The 17,297-nt window shown below is 60.4% G+C and overlaps 1 protein-coding gene across 1 annotated transcript in view; it reads left to right on the plus strand.

Annotated features, from left to right (window-relative positions):
• Positions 1–17,297, plus strand: part of MAPK8IP3 (mitogen-activated protein kinase 8 interacting protein 3) — a 46,391-nt gene that overhangs the window by 4,824 nt on the left and 24,270 nt on the right. The window contains 3 exon segments of the mRNA XM_047712701.1: positions 8,858–8,978; positions 11,120–11,190; positions 11,434–11,525. Coding sequence (XP_047568657.1) covers positions 8,858–8,978; positions 11,120–11,190; positions 11,434–11,525 — 284 coding nt within the window.

Raw genomic sequence — 17,297 nt, forward strand, 5'->3', positions numbered from 1 at the left:
TCTCATCCGCGAACAGATACCCCGAAGCAGAGGTTTTCTTCCGGTTTCCCGCATTATGGCAGCAGATTCGCCGCTGCTAGCACAAGGCCTGGGATTTCTCTTCTTGCCACGTTGTAATATTAAAAGCAGTTTTCAAAAATTTTTTTTTCTTTTTAAACAAAGCCATTAAGACTAAGTGGCCGGTGGTGCCTTTACCAATCGTCTTTAAAGGTCAGCCATGGTAACTGCACCGAGTCTCCAGGAGAACAACCACATCTCCCTTAAAAATGGAGACAAAGAGATGCCCCTGGGTGGCTCAGTGGGTTAAAGCGTCTGCCTTTGGCTCAGGTCATGATCCCAGTGTCCCGGGATTGAGCCCCACATCAGGCTCCCTGCTCAGCGGGAAGCCTGCTTCTCCCTCTCCCACTCCCCCTGCTTGTGTTCCTGCTCTTGCTGTCTCTCTCCCTCTGTCAAATAAATAAATAAATAATCTTAAAAAAAAAAAAAAAGGTGGAGGCAAAGAGAGGTGCTTCCGAGCCAGAGCAGACATGTGGGGGAGGGCGCACGGCCCCAGACCCTGCCTTTCCCCCCACCGGCCAGAAACATTCCGGGCCTGCTGGCCACAGCTAGAAAGCAGGACCGAGGACTGCTATGAGTTAGTTCTTCCCAAACGCGCCTTCTAAATTACAGTTACTGTCTGGGTGTTGTGGGATTTTTTATTTTATTATTCCTATTTCTTTTTAAGTATTCATTTGAGAGAGAGAGAGAAAGCACAAGTAGGGCACCGAGGGAGAGGGGGAAGCCAGGCTCCCTGCCGAAAAGGGAGCCCGATGCGGGGCTCAATCCCAGGACCCTGAGGTCATGACCTGAGCTGGAGGCAGAGGCTTTAACCCACTGAGCCACCTGGTCATCCCTATTTTATTATTTTTTTAAAGGATTTTATGTTTTGAGAGAAAGAGAAGGATCTGAGGGAGAGGGAGAGAGATTCTCAAGCAGACTGTGTCTTGAGTGTGGAGCCCAGCTGGGGGCTCTGTCCCAGGACCCTGAGACCATGACCTGAGCCAAAACCAAGAGTTGGATGCATAACCAGCTGCACTACCGAGGTACCCCGTGGTGTTTTTTTAATTAAAAAAAAAAGTTTTTTTTTTTTTTTTTTTTTTTAATAAGCTGTATCCCCAACATGGGGCTCAAACTCACGACCCTGAGACCAAGAGTTGCACGCTCCTCCTGAGCCAGCCAAGTGTCCCACTGAGTTTTTTGTTTTTATCTTTATTTATTTATTTTTTAAGATTTTGTTTATTTATTTGACAGGGAGAGAGACAGCGAGAGAGGGAACACAAGCAGGGAGAGTGGGAGAGGGAGAAGCAGGCGTCCCGCTGAGCTGGGAGCCCAATGTGGGTCTCGATCCCAGGACCCCGGGATCATGACCTGAGCTGAAGGGAGACGCTTAATGATGGAGCCACCCAGGCGACCTTGGGTTTTTTATTTTTAAGTTTTCTAAAACTTCCCGTTCTAGAATCATTTCTAGAAGTTGCTGAGATAACGCCCTGCTCCCAGACTCCCAAATGGGAACATTTTTCTGCGTTGCTCTCCATCCCTCCCTCTCACTCCGCGATGATCCCCGGGGTGCTGCTGAGGCCCGTCTCTTGCAGACTGGGTCCTCGCTTTCTGCTTTTTGTGGGGTCTGAACGATCGTGACATCACGGGCTGCTTATTCTGTGGGACGCCCCTTCGTTTGGCAGGAAGCCCCCGGAAGCGATGATGCCCGAGTGTCTGAAACCCTTGCTGTGTGCAGGACGGGGTCCCTCTCTGCAGGGCGGCCTGTGAGCAGCAGATAACCGGGGCACCGCCAGCAGCCGGGCCAGCGTGCCTTTCCGGGCACGTGATTCCTGTGATCTAGGAGAGGTCAGGACGTCAGCTCCCATGTTCCACCACTCACCAGTCCCCGCTGCTCTTTCCACTGAGTTCTGGATTCACATTCCTTTCTCGTCTCCTTTGGCACCGACCTGGTTCCAGTCGGAGCCGTCACACTGGCCTCCCCCAGCTGCTCTCCCTGTCCCAATGCTTCCTCAGCCAGAGGGAGCTTTTGCCAAGGCGCGTCCCATCTCCCCCTCCCCCGTGTCCTCATTTGCCAGGGCAGTCTGGGTGCCAGGCTCAGTGGCAGGCTTTGGGGACTGGGTCTGGGGGCAGGCGCCCGGTGGGGAGGTGCTGGCAGAGATGCTGCTGGACATCCCTGTGCCGATGAGGTGGGACGTGGGGTGTGCCTGAAAGGTGGGGCTGGGCTGCCCTGGGGAGACGGAGGGTGAGGCTCCCATCGTGCCTGAACCCTGCCAGGCCCACCTTCCTCTGGGGCCTGCTCCGTGCGCCACTGGTCTTGTCCTGCCGTCCCCCGACTTGTGGTTCCAGTTCCTGGGCACCCTTGCCTCCCGGAGTCTGGCACGAGGACAGGGTGGAGTGCATCCAGGTACTGGGTGCCAGGTGCTTGGATGCGTGCGGGCCTGGCTAGAGGGATGGGTCCCTGTGCCTCGCACCCCAGCTGCCTCCGGCTGCCTCCTGGCTGACTGGGGGGCACTGCCCTTCTTAGCATGTTCTGCCCCCAGGCTGGTTCTTGTCCCCCTGATGGCACACCTCAAAGCGGGGCTGGCCACCTGTGCCCGTGCAGATGAGGAGGGAGGCGGCTTTCCTCTGCCTCGGTGCGTGTCACACCCAAGTGTCTGTCCGGCTCCCAAAGGGCACAGGCTCTGTGCGTGAGTCAGTAGAGCAGCAGTCTGTTCAACACAACCTTCTGTGAGGGTGGAAACTTCTAGTTTGTGCTCTCTGGTTTAGTCGCTGACGACCGCCCCGAGCCACTGATGCTTCACATCCGGCTCATGCAGCCAAGGAAGCGAGTTCTTATTTTCCTGAGTGGAAACTCACGACTAGGGCGGGCGCCTTCAGCTTCCCCAGGGCGGGCGGCAGGCGACAGAGGGTGATGCTGTTCTGTGAGCACCTTCCAGAAAGAGGAGAGCTCCCAAAGCAGTAGGTTTGGATCCAGGAGACCAGACGGGAGAAGATAGCGCGAGACAAACAGCGACAGGACGGGAGTGCCGGCTGTTCAGGACAGAACGGGGAGGTGACAAAATTCTCGAAAGGCCGTGGAGGATGTGGCACGAAGTCCCCAGAGCCTAGAAACGCTGGTGTCACAGCCCACGGCGAGATCTTTGACCTGGGCTGCATCTTCTTACCGGCTTTTCCTTCTTCCTAGCAAATTTATTGAGGTGAACGCACTGAGCTGTACAAGTTTGGGCAGTTCGGTGAATCTCGACATGTCTACACCCAGAAACCCGCCTGAGTGGCCCGAGTGGCCGCCATCCCTGCCCCTCGGTGAGCTCTCCCTGCTTCCCCGCCCCCATTGGTCTGCTCTCCGAGGCCGTGGAGTTCTGCGCGTTCTCCAGAACTGTAAAGAGAATCGTGCAGGTGTTTTCTCTTTTTCTGTCTGGTTTCTTTGAGTCGGCACGATGACGTGGAGATTCTTTTGTTGTTGTTAAAGATTGTGTTTATTTGAGAGAGCACAAGCAGGGGGGCAGCAGGCAGAGGCAGAGGGAGAAGCAGGCTCCCTGCTGGGCAAGGAGCCCGATGTGGGACTGGATCCCAGGACCCTAGGATCGTGACGTGAGCCAAAGGCAGCCGCTAAACCAACTGAGCCAGCCAGGCGCCCCGACATTGAGATTCTTAGGGATCATAGCAAGTGTCATGCTTATCCCTCCCCATAGCGCTGAGCCCTGTGCTCGTGTGGCCTCTGTCCCTCTCCTGTGGGTGGAGGGGGAGGTGTGCTTCTCCGAGCCCGGCTCGGTGCGGCTGTGCATGGGGGTTCCGGAAAGAGAGAGCCAGGAGAGGTCTGGAGCAGCGGGTGGCCGACGATAGGACCAACCAGTCCCGAGCAAGCACTGAGTCACCAGGGCGGGAGAGTCTCACCCCAGGGCAGTGAGCTCTCTGCGCCCGCACACTCATCCCCTGTCACGCACAGGAGAACTGGGGAAGGCCAGGTTAAGCGGGGGACAGGTCCTTTTCCCAGGGGACCACACCTCATCCCATGGGGTTTGAGTGGCAAAGGTTGGCACATTTCGACTCTGTCCTCAGCGACAGTGTGAAGTGACACCTCCCATGAGAGTCTCTGTGCGCCCCTCCCCAGACACTTTGCAGGCTCTCTGGGTACCGTGCCCGTGCCCCTCCATGGGCTCTTCTCCTCCGGCCTCCCCACACCCGCTTCTCACCCTGTGGAAGCCCATAGGTGCTTGCTCAGGCACGCAGCCTGGGGCCCGTGTCGCATCTGCAGTGTTCATTTCTGGCCAGCAAGACCCTGTGTCTATGGAAGGGCCAAGGCCAGCGCCCTGGACCTGGTGCCGTTAGGCCGAGCAGCAGCCAAGCGGACGAGCCAGCTAAAGGAGCCAGGGCTCGCTGCAGAGGACACTCCAGAGAACACGGGTCCTGGGCTGCGGCCTGCGGGCTCTGAGTCTTACCTACCTTCCTTCCCTCCTGCCCCGTGTTACCAACCTCATCATGTGTTTTATGTGTTCTACGTCTATGTTTTGTACAGCCTGTATATTAACATATAAAACGTATATTAATTCTTAGTGTGTAAACATATCCGAGACATTTTTTTGGAGACACACACACACACACACACACACACACACAGATTTTCTTGTGTCTGTCTTGCCCACCCTCGGAAATCCGTGTGAATTAAACCAGTGCCGTTCGCTGGGAGCGGGAAGAGTACTTAGAAATAAATCGAGAAAGGGCCCCATGTGTGTACTGGTATTTAGACGTGAGAATTAGGTGTTTCGTATCCAGAGGCTGAGACACGTTTCCCTTTGTTGGAGGAGAGCTAGTCCTTGCTCTCCGGGCCGCTCCGAAGATCGGTCGTAAGAGTGAGTGTAAACATCTGTGGGTTACCCTGTGCCTGGTGACGCGCTGACTCGACCTGGGCGGACAGACGATAACTCCAAGTTCAAACCCGGAGTACGAACAGCGAGCACGTGAGCACGTGAGCCAAGCTCTCGCTTTCCCGCAGGTGCGCCTTCCGGAGACCGCAAACGGGGACGCTGCCGTGTGTGGCGGGGGGTTTCCGATGCAGGAGACTTCTGTGTGATCCGGTACCCTGCGGGCCCGCTCGACCCAGATGCTCCCAGCCAGGTTTTTGTTCTTCCCAGTCCCAGTCCTCTTTCCTTACAGTGAGATCCTACTTTACAAATTTTGGGAAGACTTTCTTTGTAGATTTGATTTAGTCTCCCCCTCATCGCCCTTTTTCCCACCACTGAAAAGCCTTAATTCTCCCAAATCTAAAGTAAACGATGTGCAGATAAAAACACCCTCTGCCTTTCTGAAGTCATCTGCTGCATTTTGGTGGCTCACGGTGACCCAGGTGGGACCGCGCCCTGCTGCCGGCCGTCCCCCTGTGCGGGGAGGGGAGCTGGGCTGTCCCACCCGCCCTCTTTGCCCCTGAGCTAACCGCCAGCGTAGCCGGAGCGGGGTTGGTTGCCGAGAGGACCCGTACCTCGTACCTCTTCCCGAGGCCGGCCCTGAGCACGCCCTCCTGAGAAACGAAGACCCAGCATCCGTGCAGTCTTGGGCAGGCGCTGCCCCTTCCCGGTACTCACTGCCCGTAGTACGGATGAAGTTTGCCTTGCCTCTTTCATCTCGGGTAAACGGCCGGCTTGTGGGTTTTTTTAAACTGGAAACACTTGAATGACATTGAAATCATTTCTTCACGAGAGAAAGAAAAATGATTTCTTGGAAGGTGTAGAATGCCACATTGTGTCGGGGACGTTTTCACAGACTCGGGGGCCTTGAGGCGCCCCCCGATCAGTTCTGTCCGGTAGGATGCCCGCGTCCGGGAGACCGGGGACAGAGGCTCCCTGCCGCACTCGCTGTGTCCAGAAGCCAGTGGCCTCACCTCGCTCAGGCGCCTCTGGGAGCTGCGCAGGGCCAGGGCCAGGGTCCTCGAGTCTGTTGATGGTCACTTGTGGGTTTCTTGGGTCTCTGTGTTCACCTGGGGAGCTGCTCCCACGGGAGCACCCACACCCCTTTGCACAGGGGTGCCAAGAAGATGGAAGGGGACCCGTTCTGAAGGACTGAGCCGTCCCCGCCCCGTCCGGCCATCCCTTTGGCACTGGGGTTCCATGTGTCCTGAGAACCACACACGTCCTGTTGACCTGCTGTGGGCTCTGTCTTTGGCCTTGCAGATGCCGACGTACGCAGCTTCACGTAGCTGCTGTCTCTCTTGGGTGATGTGTCCATATTTCCTGATGCGGAAAGCCTTGAAATATCAAGGTCAGAGGATTTGTGCCTGCGGCCTGGTTTGGGGTTTGCTTCATCGGGAATCTAGGCACGTCGGTGGTTTTGGGCTGACAAAGCATTCCGGCCCTGTCGCCAAGGTTGGGTTTAGTGATCGGCTACCAGGATAGATGCAAGGAGTCTGTCTTGGCCTCCGCAAGAATCTGGAAGTGGGCTTTCTGACACCGTCTGTAATTCGGAAATCTCTCAGCTGATTTCCACATCTTAAGTGCAGGTGATGCGGAAACGCAGGCGCGACGGCTGTCCCTAAAATGACTCTTTCTCTTTGTGTGACACCACAGGGGTGCAGCCTGCAGGTCGGGACCCCTGCCTGAGGCCCAAGAGCCTGTGCTTCTGGGCAAAGTGCTTATGCAAAAATAAACACATGAGGGGCACCCGGGTGGCTCAGTGGGTTAAAGCCTCTGCCTTCGGCTCAGGTCATGATCCCAGGGTCCTGGGATCGAGCCCCATGTCGGGCTCTCTGCTCAGCGGGGAGCCTGCTTCCCCCTCTCTCTCTGCCTGCCTCTCTGCCTACTTGTGATCTCTGTCTGTCAGGTGAATAAATGAAATCTTTTAAAAAAAAAATAAATAAACACATGAGTGACCCTGGAGGGCTCGCGAGTTAATCTGGAAGGAAAAGCAGATGGGAATAACGAAGAAAATGTGGAAAACGGGACTTGAAAACTTGACTACGTGTCCGATATTATGGGTTAATGGAACAGTCCACGTTCAGAGAAACCTGTGGCCTGGCTCACGGAGAGACCGAAGTCTGTGTTAGGGTTGAGCACGTGAGGAAGGTGGCAGTTTGGAGCCACGAGGAAAGGGGAAATGACAAAGCACACTTGTGCAGTGCACACGCACCCGCGTCCGGGGGGGCCCTGCTGTGCGTGAGACGGGAGCAGCCGAGGTGGTCACAGATCACGAGGAACAGTAGGAACTTGGTGGCAGGCAGGGTGTTTGACAAGAACGTAGTAAGCTGTTGGGGACCAGTACGTATTGAAGTCACTGGGGACCTGACACTCAGGACAGTTACGGTGGTCCGGGTCCCACCCATCGGGTGGCCCTTCCTGCCCGCCCTGGGGGAGTGAGCTGGGAGGCCCCCCTGGAGGGGCTGTCAGCCATGAATGGGCCCAGGGCCGGGTCTCCCATTGCAGGAAGCCATCAGGCATTTCCGCAGGCCGTGACCCCGATAATGGACGTGTTGGAGCAGGTTGGAAGCCCCACAGGAGGAAATTGCTGGGATGAGCTCCGCTCTGCACCCTGCCGACAGTGGACGGGGAGAGTATGTTTCTTGAGGTAGAGAGACGCTCCTGTTTAGGCTCCTGGAAATAACGGGTCCCAAACGTGTGTACGGGAGATCATGTGTGTGTGCTGGGCATGCACACACACACACGTGCACGCACACACGCATGCACGTCTGGAAGGAGATCACCCCGTTTTAACCGACTCTGGATGGTACAGTTACGGTTTTTCAAAAACATTCTCCCTCGTACTTCAGACTCTGGCCTGGTGTTCCCACCAGAGGCACAGGCTGCCCATCGTCTGGTTCTTTTAAGTAACAGGAGCTGAGATTCCCCAAATGAAAGCCCACCCTCGTCAGTCAGTTAAGAACCGTTGCTGCTTCTTGGGGTGCTGGTTGTGTCCGCATGAGTGAGAACCATGTGCCGTGCTCGGTGCACAGCTGCGCCCTCCGTGTGGGCCTTCCTGGCCATGGGGTGGCCGTACTTCCCTTGGCTGCAGTGGGGAGGCACCCGATGGGGCTCCCCCACGCCCCGCCCCCTCCAGGTCTCCACCCCACAAAACCGAGGTGCTAGCAGCTCACCCTGAGTGCCGGCATCTGCGCGGGGGACCCCACTCCCACCCCTGAGGCCCTGGGCCGGCCCATTCCTCCCCTCCACATCCACACCTGGCTTCCACTGTGAAGCCAGGAGCCCTCCCGGGATCTCTCTGGAGTCGTCTTTTTGTTGTTGCTTTTTTGCAAAGTGCTTTCCTTTCACTTGGTTCAATGATAATTTTGCTCAGACACTTACTGGGTACGGGAAGGATTCCAAAGACCCAGCCCCATTGCTGGTCCTTCCGGTAGCGGCGGCTTCCAGGGCCGAGGAGGAACTGACTACAGATGAGGAGCAGAGTGGCTGTGACCTCACGCAGGCATTCAGTGTCCGGGAGACTGATGTTACTGTGTCGGGAAAGGACTGGCGACCTGCTGTGTGGGGCCTGCTGGGGGGAGGAAAATGCAGGGTCCCTCCTTCAAAAAGTATCAAGGCTTTCAAGAAGGCAACAGTAGATCGTTAAAGGGAGCATAAGCCGTTCTATAGTCGGGGCCCAGTGTGAATCCTGGGCAGCTGGCTAGAAGGTTCTAGAGTTACTAACTCTCGGGAAACTCGTCTGGCCCCTGCTTCTGGACGGGGCGTGTCAGGGTTTGCCTGCAGAGGGTGGCAGGCAGTGTGATGCCAGGAGCCCATGACTGTGGGTCCCGGAAGCCCGTGACCCTTCCGTGACGCGCTGCTGTCCCCTGGCGTCCCACCTTCGTGACACCCACTCTCTTCCCTCCCGTGCACAGAAGTTCATCGAGTTTGAAGATGCCCTTGAGCAGGAGAAGAAGGAGCTGCAGACCCAGGTGGAGCACTACGAGTTCCAGACGCGCCAGCTGGAGCTGAAGGCTAAGAACTACGCAGACCAGAGTAAGCAGGCGGTGGGAGCCGCATCGGACTGTCTGTGTCTTTCCCCCCTGGCCCCGGCTCGGGAGGGGTAGGGAGGGAGAGAGAGAGAAGCCAGCAGCCGCGTTTTCACCGGGATTCCCTCAACCACGCGTTTATGCCTGTGCCCCGCCAGGTGTGTCTGTAGCCGGCCTCCGATCCCGGGTGGAAATAAATAAATGAGGCCCCTTTGATGACAGAGCATTTTCGCTGAGAGTTGAGGCCGGGGCTGGACCGCACCAGGCCCTCCGTGGAGACCCCCGTTGTGGCGTGGCTCCTGTCTGTCCGCCACTAGGGGGGGGGACGCTGCTCCTGGGCAGTCAGCTCGCCGCCCACCGTGGTGGCCCTTCGGGGCAGGGGTGCGTGCCTGGCGGGGCCTGCGGGAGCACCCTGTCCCTCGCAAAGAGAGGCAAGGAAAGTGATTTGGGTGATGATGATTCTAAGAACTATTATTTCCGTTTTCACGAGTCTTGTTTAAATTTTGTGGCCAAAGTTTCCATGAACTCTCAGTGGAAGTTTCCATGACAGGAGCTAATGTGCTGCTTTCCCTGGTGACCCCGGACAGCGGGTCCCTTCATCTCTCAACCTGGGGGAAGATGATCTGATGTGCCGGGTCTGTCCCTCTCCCAGACCAAGACTCGAGGGCCTGTGGCTAAGGCCAGCGCCCCATGGCTGGGTCAGAGACTCCCAGACAGCCACGGGCCCAGCAGCCCCCGTACGCCTACAGATACTGTGGTGTTTGCAAAATGAAAGCAAACCAAACGGCCCGTTGTAGGCATACGGAGGGAAACACTTTCCGTGATCACACAGAGCCCTAGAGTACTGTGCAGATACGAAACCTTTCTGGCTCTTCTTAGAAGGAAAGCAATACAAACTCCAAATTATTGGCTGAAGTTCTTCATTCAGTGGCAGCAGGACCGAGAGCCGGAGGAAGGGAGAGCAAATGTGTGGTTCCTTCGGCCAGGTGGCGGCCTGCACACCTGCCCAGCAGAGAAGGCCAGGAGGAAGGGCCTGCTGCACACACGGGCTGCCCCTCCCAAGGCAGGAGCAGAGGCTGGGGGTCAGGCGGTCCGGCCCTGGGGTACAAGCAACGCCCTACAGCCCTGCAGTCTGCACCGGCCATCAGCACGCTCCACGACCCTCCTGAGCCGCAGACCCCCACGTCCTGCAACGCCCTCGCTGCTCCCGGGAGTGTGGCCCCAGAGAGCTGCACAGAGACGCCGACTCGGAGGCCCCTGCTGTGGGGTGGGGGAGCGCGGCCCCTGCGGACACTGCAGAACAGGAGAGCATGTGGACCAAAGCCAGATGTGGACTGGTGTCACCTGTTAGATCTCAGGAGGAAGGGTGGGTGGGAGGCAGGTGAGCCCGGCGGACCACACCTGTGAGTCCCCTGACAGTCACAGATCCCGCCTCACTCTGTGTGTCAGTCTTCTCCACTTGCTGGGGCCATGGGGACACAGTGGAAATTTGAACAAGGGCCCAAGGATGGAAGGTGTCCGAGGCTGGCACGCTCACCCGATGATGGGAGGCAGGGGACAGGAGGTCCAACAGGCCCGCTGACCGGTCAGGTGACCCACCCGTTGAGGGTGGAGCACACGCAGGGCCCGCGGGGACTCCCGGGCACCACCCCTGCTGGCCGGGATGCCACGGCTATGGCTTGGTCTGCAGCCCTTGGCACGTGTCGGGGACGTTTGCTTGTTCCATGCCACGTGGCAGATGGTCCTGGGCTCTCCCACGCCACAGAGGCCACGCACACAGGAACTGCCCCTTTCTACGAGCCCCTTACTCACATCTTGTCTCCACCGGACCACAGCGAGCTCCCTGCATCTCGGGAGCTGTCGCCACGCGGGCCCAGGTAGCAGCCCCGGGTGGGCTGAGTCATCCTGGTTCCCTCGGCAGAACTGAACACCCTCCGGTAACACAGCACGCAACCACATGCCAGCTGGACCCCCAGGATCCGTCTTCTCGTGGCCCCGGGGTCTCTGCTGGCCATCCCCGTCCGGGCTGGCGGGCCACTGCGGTCTGCACCAGGCTTCAGTCTGTCCTGGCACAGACGGCCCGAGGGCAGGTGCGGAGGCGTGGGGAGGTGGGTTGTGGCGTTGATGGGCAGTGGCTGTGTCTTACAGTTTCCCGGTTGGAGGAGCGCGAGTCCGAGATGAAGAAGGAGTACAACGCTCTGCACCAGAGACACACGGAGGTAAGTGCCCGGCCTTGATCTGTGCGCAAGGATGCGGCCTCAGCCCCGCAGCGGTGCTGTGCGTGGCGCTGGCCTGGCTGGCCTTCCTGGCCTTCTCTTTCTGGCTTCTGCTGCCCAGCCAAGGAGCTCTGTACGGCTCAGACTCCGCAAACGTGTCTCTGCTGCTGCCAGGGCGCCGCGGGCTGGAGGGCAGATGCCTGGGCCAGCAGGCCTGACTCACACGGCACATGTGTCCGGTCACAGATGATCCAGACCTACGTGGAACATATCGAGAGGTCCAAGATGCAGCAAGTCGGGGGAAACAGCCAAACCGAGGGCAGCCTGCCAGGGCGGAGGTAAGGCGGGAAGCGGGCGGCAGCGGCCTCTGGTGGCCCGTCATCCCCGGGGTGCTCTGGGCTGGAGGGGGGCTTTGGGGAGCTGCGTCCGCCCTGGTCAGGAGAGGGGTCGGATCGGAGTGTGTGCCGGAGCGGGAACGTGTGTGCACCTGTGCCGGGCAGGGCCCTCTGCTGGCCACAAGCAGCCACGAAGGCCTGGGGAAAATGGGGTGGTCCATCCCCGTCATCTCAGATCCCTTGTTTGTGGATTCACCTGCTCGCTCGAGTTTGTGGCCTCGACATCAGCCCTCCTGGGGCTTCTGCGGTCACGTGCAGGCAGGTGCAGAGACACCCGCGCATGGCGGCGGGAGGGGCGGTGCCAGGTGTGCAGGACGCGGGCGCGCCGGGGCCATCCAGTGAGGTCGGAAGCCCAGCTCCAGCCCCCGTCCTTGGGGCCATGTCGGGCAGCTCATCACACGCTTTCGCACCTCGCTTTCTCCTTTGCAAAATGCAGCAGGTGTCACCCAACCGCAGGATTCGGGAATCGAGGTTCTGATTCCTGTGAGACGTGGGTCTCTGTGGGGGAGCTACGGCTCCTTACCCACCGATCCCGGGCTGTCCTGCCTCTAGGCCTTGACTGGCTGGAGTCACGAGAACTGACCGGATGGGTGGGGAGGAGGCGGGACCTCCAGGCAACCCCCTGCACAGCCATTCTGGCTGTGGGCTAGAGCGACACCCCCAGACGCCGGCCCTCGCTGGTCTGCCACAGGAGCTCCGCGGCTCTTACCTGCAGGGAGCGGGGCTGAGCTGCACCTTCTGAGCCTTCGGTCAGGGAAGGACTGGACCACGGTGTGCAAGGGGCAGACTGTCTACAGTCTTCTCCAGGGTGTTGCCAGCTTGTGGGACACCAAGGTCATCGACCTGGGCCTGGGCCTGGGGAGAGGGTACCGTGTCTCAAATCCCAGTAGGTGGGAGGAGGAGCCGGAGGCCCCACAAGCGAAGCGAAGCTCTTGGTCCCTTTGTAGCCATAGCCCCTCGTTCCTACAGACCAATGCCTGAGCTCTGTCACGCCCCGTCCCCGCAGAAGCCGTCTCCGGCCTGTCCATCGGCGGGTGTGCTGCGAAAACACAGGCTCAGGCCCTTAAGTTGCGTGTCGCCAGCCACTGTCTGGGCCCAGGGGCAAAGCCCTTGCCTCTGTGTGCTTGAGGTGCCCGACTTGAAAACAGAAACACGGAGTGTGGTGCGAACGCCGGGCGGGACCTGGGAAGGTGGGGGGACGGCGGCACGCTTCCCAACAGTCCCAGGATTTTAGCGGATGCATTCCTGCTGCACGTTCACGCCCTGGGCTGCTGGTGGTGACCCTGCATCTGCTGGCGGGGGGTATGGACCGAGCAATTTGGAGGACAGAACTCTGTGGTGTCACTCCTGAGTCGTGACTGCCTGAAGCGAGGGGAGTAACAGCCTCCCGGCTCCTGGCTCCGGAGTTTCTCTTGAGAGCACTGCGACCTGCTCGCCCCCTGCACTCGGAACTCGCCGGGAGGATTTCTGAGTGACTGCACGTGAATGCTGACCTGGGGGGACGGGGGCCTGCATTCTGGGGGGGTTGGGCAGGGCCCTCTGCGCTGGGGCTGTGGCGGCTGGGCAGTTACACATCCTTGACGAACGCTGGGCTTGCGGCCAGTTCCTGAGAGCGGCAGCATTCCGGAACCTTCAGGCTGATTTCCTGCCGTAGGCTCCCTTTAAGGCAGGAGCACCTCGAAGGTCATGAAGGAGAGCGCCCAGCAAGAAGGTCCTGGTTCTCCCAGAAGCCAGGGAGGTGGGCTATCTGAACTCAGGACTTGTCTTAGGACCCTATGGCTAGCACCCTGGGGGCCTGGGGATGCCACAGAAACTGGTGTCCCCACAGCCCCAGGATGACATGGGCTCAGCCCAAACCAGAAGTTACTTAGGCGCCAAAACTGGGCCCTGAGCTTCCCGGCCATTACTGGGGCTGTCCTGGGGCCACGTCAGGCCTTGTTTCCTCCTGCCGTGGAAGAGGGTCCATGAGTGCAACGGGGTCATTCTCCATGGATGTCTCCCTGTGCACCGGAGACAGGACCTGGTCTGGGAGCCTGTGGTCCCCTGTGTCTTGGCCCTGAGGCAGCCTGGAGCAGGCCCGGCCCCAGGCCCCTCAGTGCTCCCTGTGCTTGGAGTTGGGCTCCGGCCGGTTGTGGCGGTCACCCTTCTGCTGTCGGGACTCTCGCTCAAGAGGGGCTGGCTCGGGTCCCATCTGGGATCCGCTCAGAAGCTGCGAGCAGCTCTTGGAGCCGTGTGTGCTCTCCTCCCTCGGGGCACAGGTCTGTTCTACCTGCTGCCTGAACGTGCCCACTGGTCACTCCTGGGCGGGGTGGGCCTTCACCGCCTCCGGGGACGGCTGTCCCGGCGGGCCTTTTCTCCACACCCAACCAAGGCCCACGAGAGCCCCTTCATTTGTAAAACGGACACAACGGATGCCTAGGAGAGGGAGGGGCTCTGGTCCAGATTCCCGCGGAGGGCGCCCAAAGGCTGGGCGATCGGCGTGCTGTCTAGGCTCGCCGCACTCTGGTAATAGGCCTTCCCGGGCCAGAGCACCGACACGTGCGAGGTTCCTGCCGCAGGAAGAAGGCACCTGGTCTGTCAGCTGACACCCTCTGAGGACATGGCCTGCCTCCACCGTGTCCCCTTGGCCATGAAGAGGAGCGCGGCTCTGTGGGGTGGCGGCCGGGTGGCTCTTGCCTGGGGCTGAGGGGTGGTGCTGTGGGTCCAGGCTGCCCCGGCGCCTTGCTGCCCCCCCCCCCGTGTGCGCCTTGCTGCCCCCCCCCCCCCGTGTGCGCCTTGCTGCCCCCCCCCCCCGTGTGCGCCTTGCTCACTGGCCCACGGAGCCGGCCACCCACTGGGACTGAGGCTCACGCCGCCCCTGCAGCTGCTTCCCTGCGGCCCAGACGTTCTGGGGGCGCTCTGTGCGTGTCTGGCCGCCCCGCCCGACGCTCGCCGGGGAAGGCCCGTGGAAGTGGAGGAGGCAGGAGCCTTCTCCCGCCGCGCCGAGTGCTGGCCTCTGTCGCCGGCGCTGGTGCCTCTTTGGGTTACAGGAAGGCCGCCCCGTGTGCGGGCCTGCTTCCTTGGGTGTTCCCTGCCTTGCCACAGCTCTTTGGGGAGAAAAAAGTACGTGTGCCCCAGCTCCCTGGTTCAGTGTCTCCAGCTTCCGCCAGGGGCCTCATCCTTAGTGCCAGGATCCACTGTCACCGCCAATCCCAGACGGGTTTTCCTTCACTCCTGGCCTGGTGTTCTCAATGCGTGTGTCTTTAGAAACCCCGGTTAGCGTGCGTGGGCCCACGAATGTGAGCGGGTGTGTGCCTGAGCACACATGCGTGCCGGGACTCTCCGGAGACGACACTCGCCCACCGCCCTGTACTGAGTGTGTGTGCCAAGCCGTGGGCCGGCGGCTCAGTGGAGAGGTCACGTGTCTGAGTGTCCTGTGTCTGTCGTGTGCACATCTGCCTGTCTCCACGTGTGTTTGCGCGAAGCAGAACCCACCGCCGTGCACTCACCCTCCGTGTGAGCGCGTGTGACCTGTGTCCCCTGACCTGTGCCCTCTAATGCTGTCTTCTCGTCTCGCCCGCTGTGCTGTTGCCACCGTGTGCTGCCCTTGTGTCTGTCGCTGCCCTGCAGTCCTCGCCAGTCGTGGAGGAAAAGGTAAAGCCTGGCCAGCGTTCATGCTGCCGTGTGGGGCGCTCGGGGTGCCCTGGGGCTTGGGAGAGTCGGTCCTGCTGGTGGTTTTTGCTTGTAGGCCCAGGGCTGGTCCTTGAGCTGCTCGACAGTTTCTCTGCCTCAATATTACGGATCAAAGACGCTCGGTGTGGCTCTTAGAGGCCAGGCCGTGGAGACGGGCGAGACCCAGGTTCCCAAGACAGCCCCAGACTAGGTAGTGGCGCAGGGACCCCAGCCCGGCGAACATCCCTGGTCACAGGTCGGACCTCGGGCCCGAAGCCCTGGGCTGGCGCTGCAGGGAGGCGGCGGGCAGGGGTAGAGACCCGCACTCTGGCTTCGGACAGACCTGGGCCCGGAGCCGGCTGCATGGCCGTGGTCCTTGCAGGCACCTTGACCTCTGCGGGCAGCGCAATTCCCCCGGGCTGTAGCTTCTGGACAAGCATCGGCATCTCCCAAAGGAGCAGCAGCAGGAGTGCGATAAGAGACGCTGTGGCCGAGCTCTGGACGGGTGTAGGCCTCCAATGGCAGTGCCCGCATGTGCTCCCAGGGCTTGTGGCGCAGGATATGCATGGCTCTGTGAGGAACAGAGAGAGAAGATGAGGCTCGATTCCTGGGGACGACAGCTGTTGCTTGGGGCCAAGGGCCCTGCTCTACATTTCTCCCACGGTGGGAATGGGCCCCAGGAGAGGGGCTCCCGCACCGACAGTGGGAGCCCAATGAGGAAGAGTGGGTGAAGGACAGGCCTGGGGACCTCGGGGGAGAGACGCTGGGGTTGTGGAGGCTGGGCCCCTCCTCCAGGGACATGCTGACCACACGGCGGCTGGCGCCTTCCCAGACACCGGGGATCGTGCAGGCTGGCGGCGGCCAGCAGCCTGAGTGGGCAGAGCCTCGGGCCTGCCGAGCTACGGATGCACCTGCAGACTCAGCTGAGACGTGCATGAGAGAGAACGTGTCCTGTTGTGGGACAAAGGCTGCATGTGAGGGGCCTATGATCGTCCATAGGAAACCAGCCTCCTGGTGGCCCGGGCCCCGACATGTGGAGGTGCCAGTGGCTCCAGTCTCTCGGGAGCACACAGCTGCTGCTGTGGCTCTGTGCCTGCCACACGCCAGCCCCCAGGTCAGCGCAGCCCAGGTCCAGCTCCGCAGGAGGCAGCATCTTGCCGAACAGGACACACCGGCCAGCCTTGGATGGGACGAGGCAGGACTCCAACCCAGACTCTGTGTTTCCTCCCTGCTTCAGCTCAGCCCCGGCCGGCCCCCAGAACCACACGGGGGCCCCAGCCAGAGGGCCCCCGCTTCCCAGGGCTGTGCTTCAGGAAGCCGCCTGCTGGGCCGTGGGCAGTTTTCATGGACACGACCGCTCCCCTCCTCCGGTGCCTCAGGGACGCCGCCCGCCTTCTCTCTGCAGACCGGTCCAGCCTCTGGGCCTGGCTGCCTGGGATTCCCAAGGAAGCGTCCGCCGGTCCCCACACCGCAGTTGTGGGGGTCGAGCTCTGTGTGCGGGTCTCTGATGCTTGACCGTGACGGCTCTGAGCGGCACGGGCTGTGAGGTAGTTGGCCGGCTCTGGGGTGCGCCGCGTCCTTGTGGGGCAGCACAGGGAGCTGGCCTGGCTGCACACCCGCTGTCGCCCACGCTGAAGGGAGCGTCTCCTGGGGGACCAAGCCCAGCAGGCGACCTGCCACTCCCCGTCTCCTGGCGTGCCTTTGAAAGACACCCCTCTGGGGTTCCTGGGGTCCCTGACGACCGGGAAGAAATGCATGGAGCAGGAGAAAGGGGCCCCCGTGGGCTGTAAAGGACACGACACCCACAGAAGGATGGGGCCCTCTTTCCTCTGTACGTCTGTGCCGATGATGTACACTGAGAGCTCACGAAGGAGCAGTGCAGGGTTCAGGTGGGGGCAGAGAGCGAAGAGCCGAGCGGAAGGGTTGGTTCCTCCTGCCCGGTGCCAGGAGGCAGAAGCCGGGCCGATGGCCACCCAGAGGCAGGTGTGGGCTATGCATGGGAAAGACTGTCACGGTGGACGTCGCCGCTCAGGAGCGCTCTGTGCCGGCCGCGATGCTGAGGGG

Source organism: Lutra lutra, chromosome 18 (genome assembly GCF_902655055.1).
Source record: "Lutra lutra chromosome 18, mLutLut1.2, whole genome shotgun sequence".
NCBI lineage: Eukaryota > Metazoa > Chordata > Mammalia > Carnivora > Mustelidae > Lutra > Lutra lutra.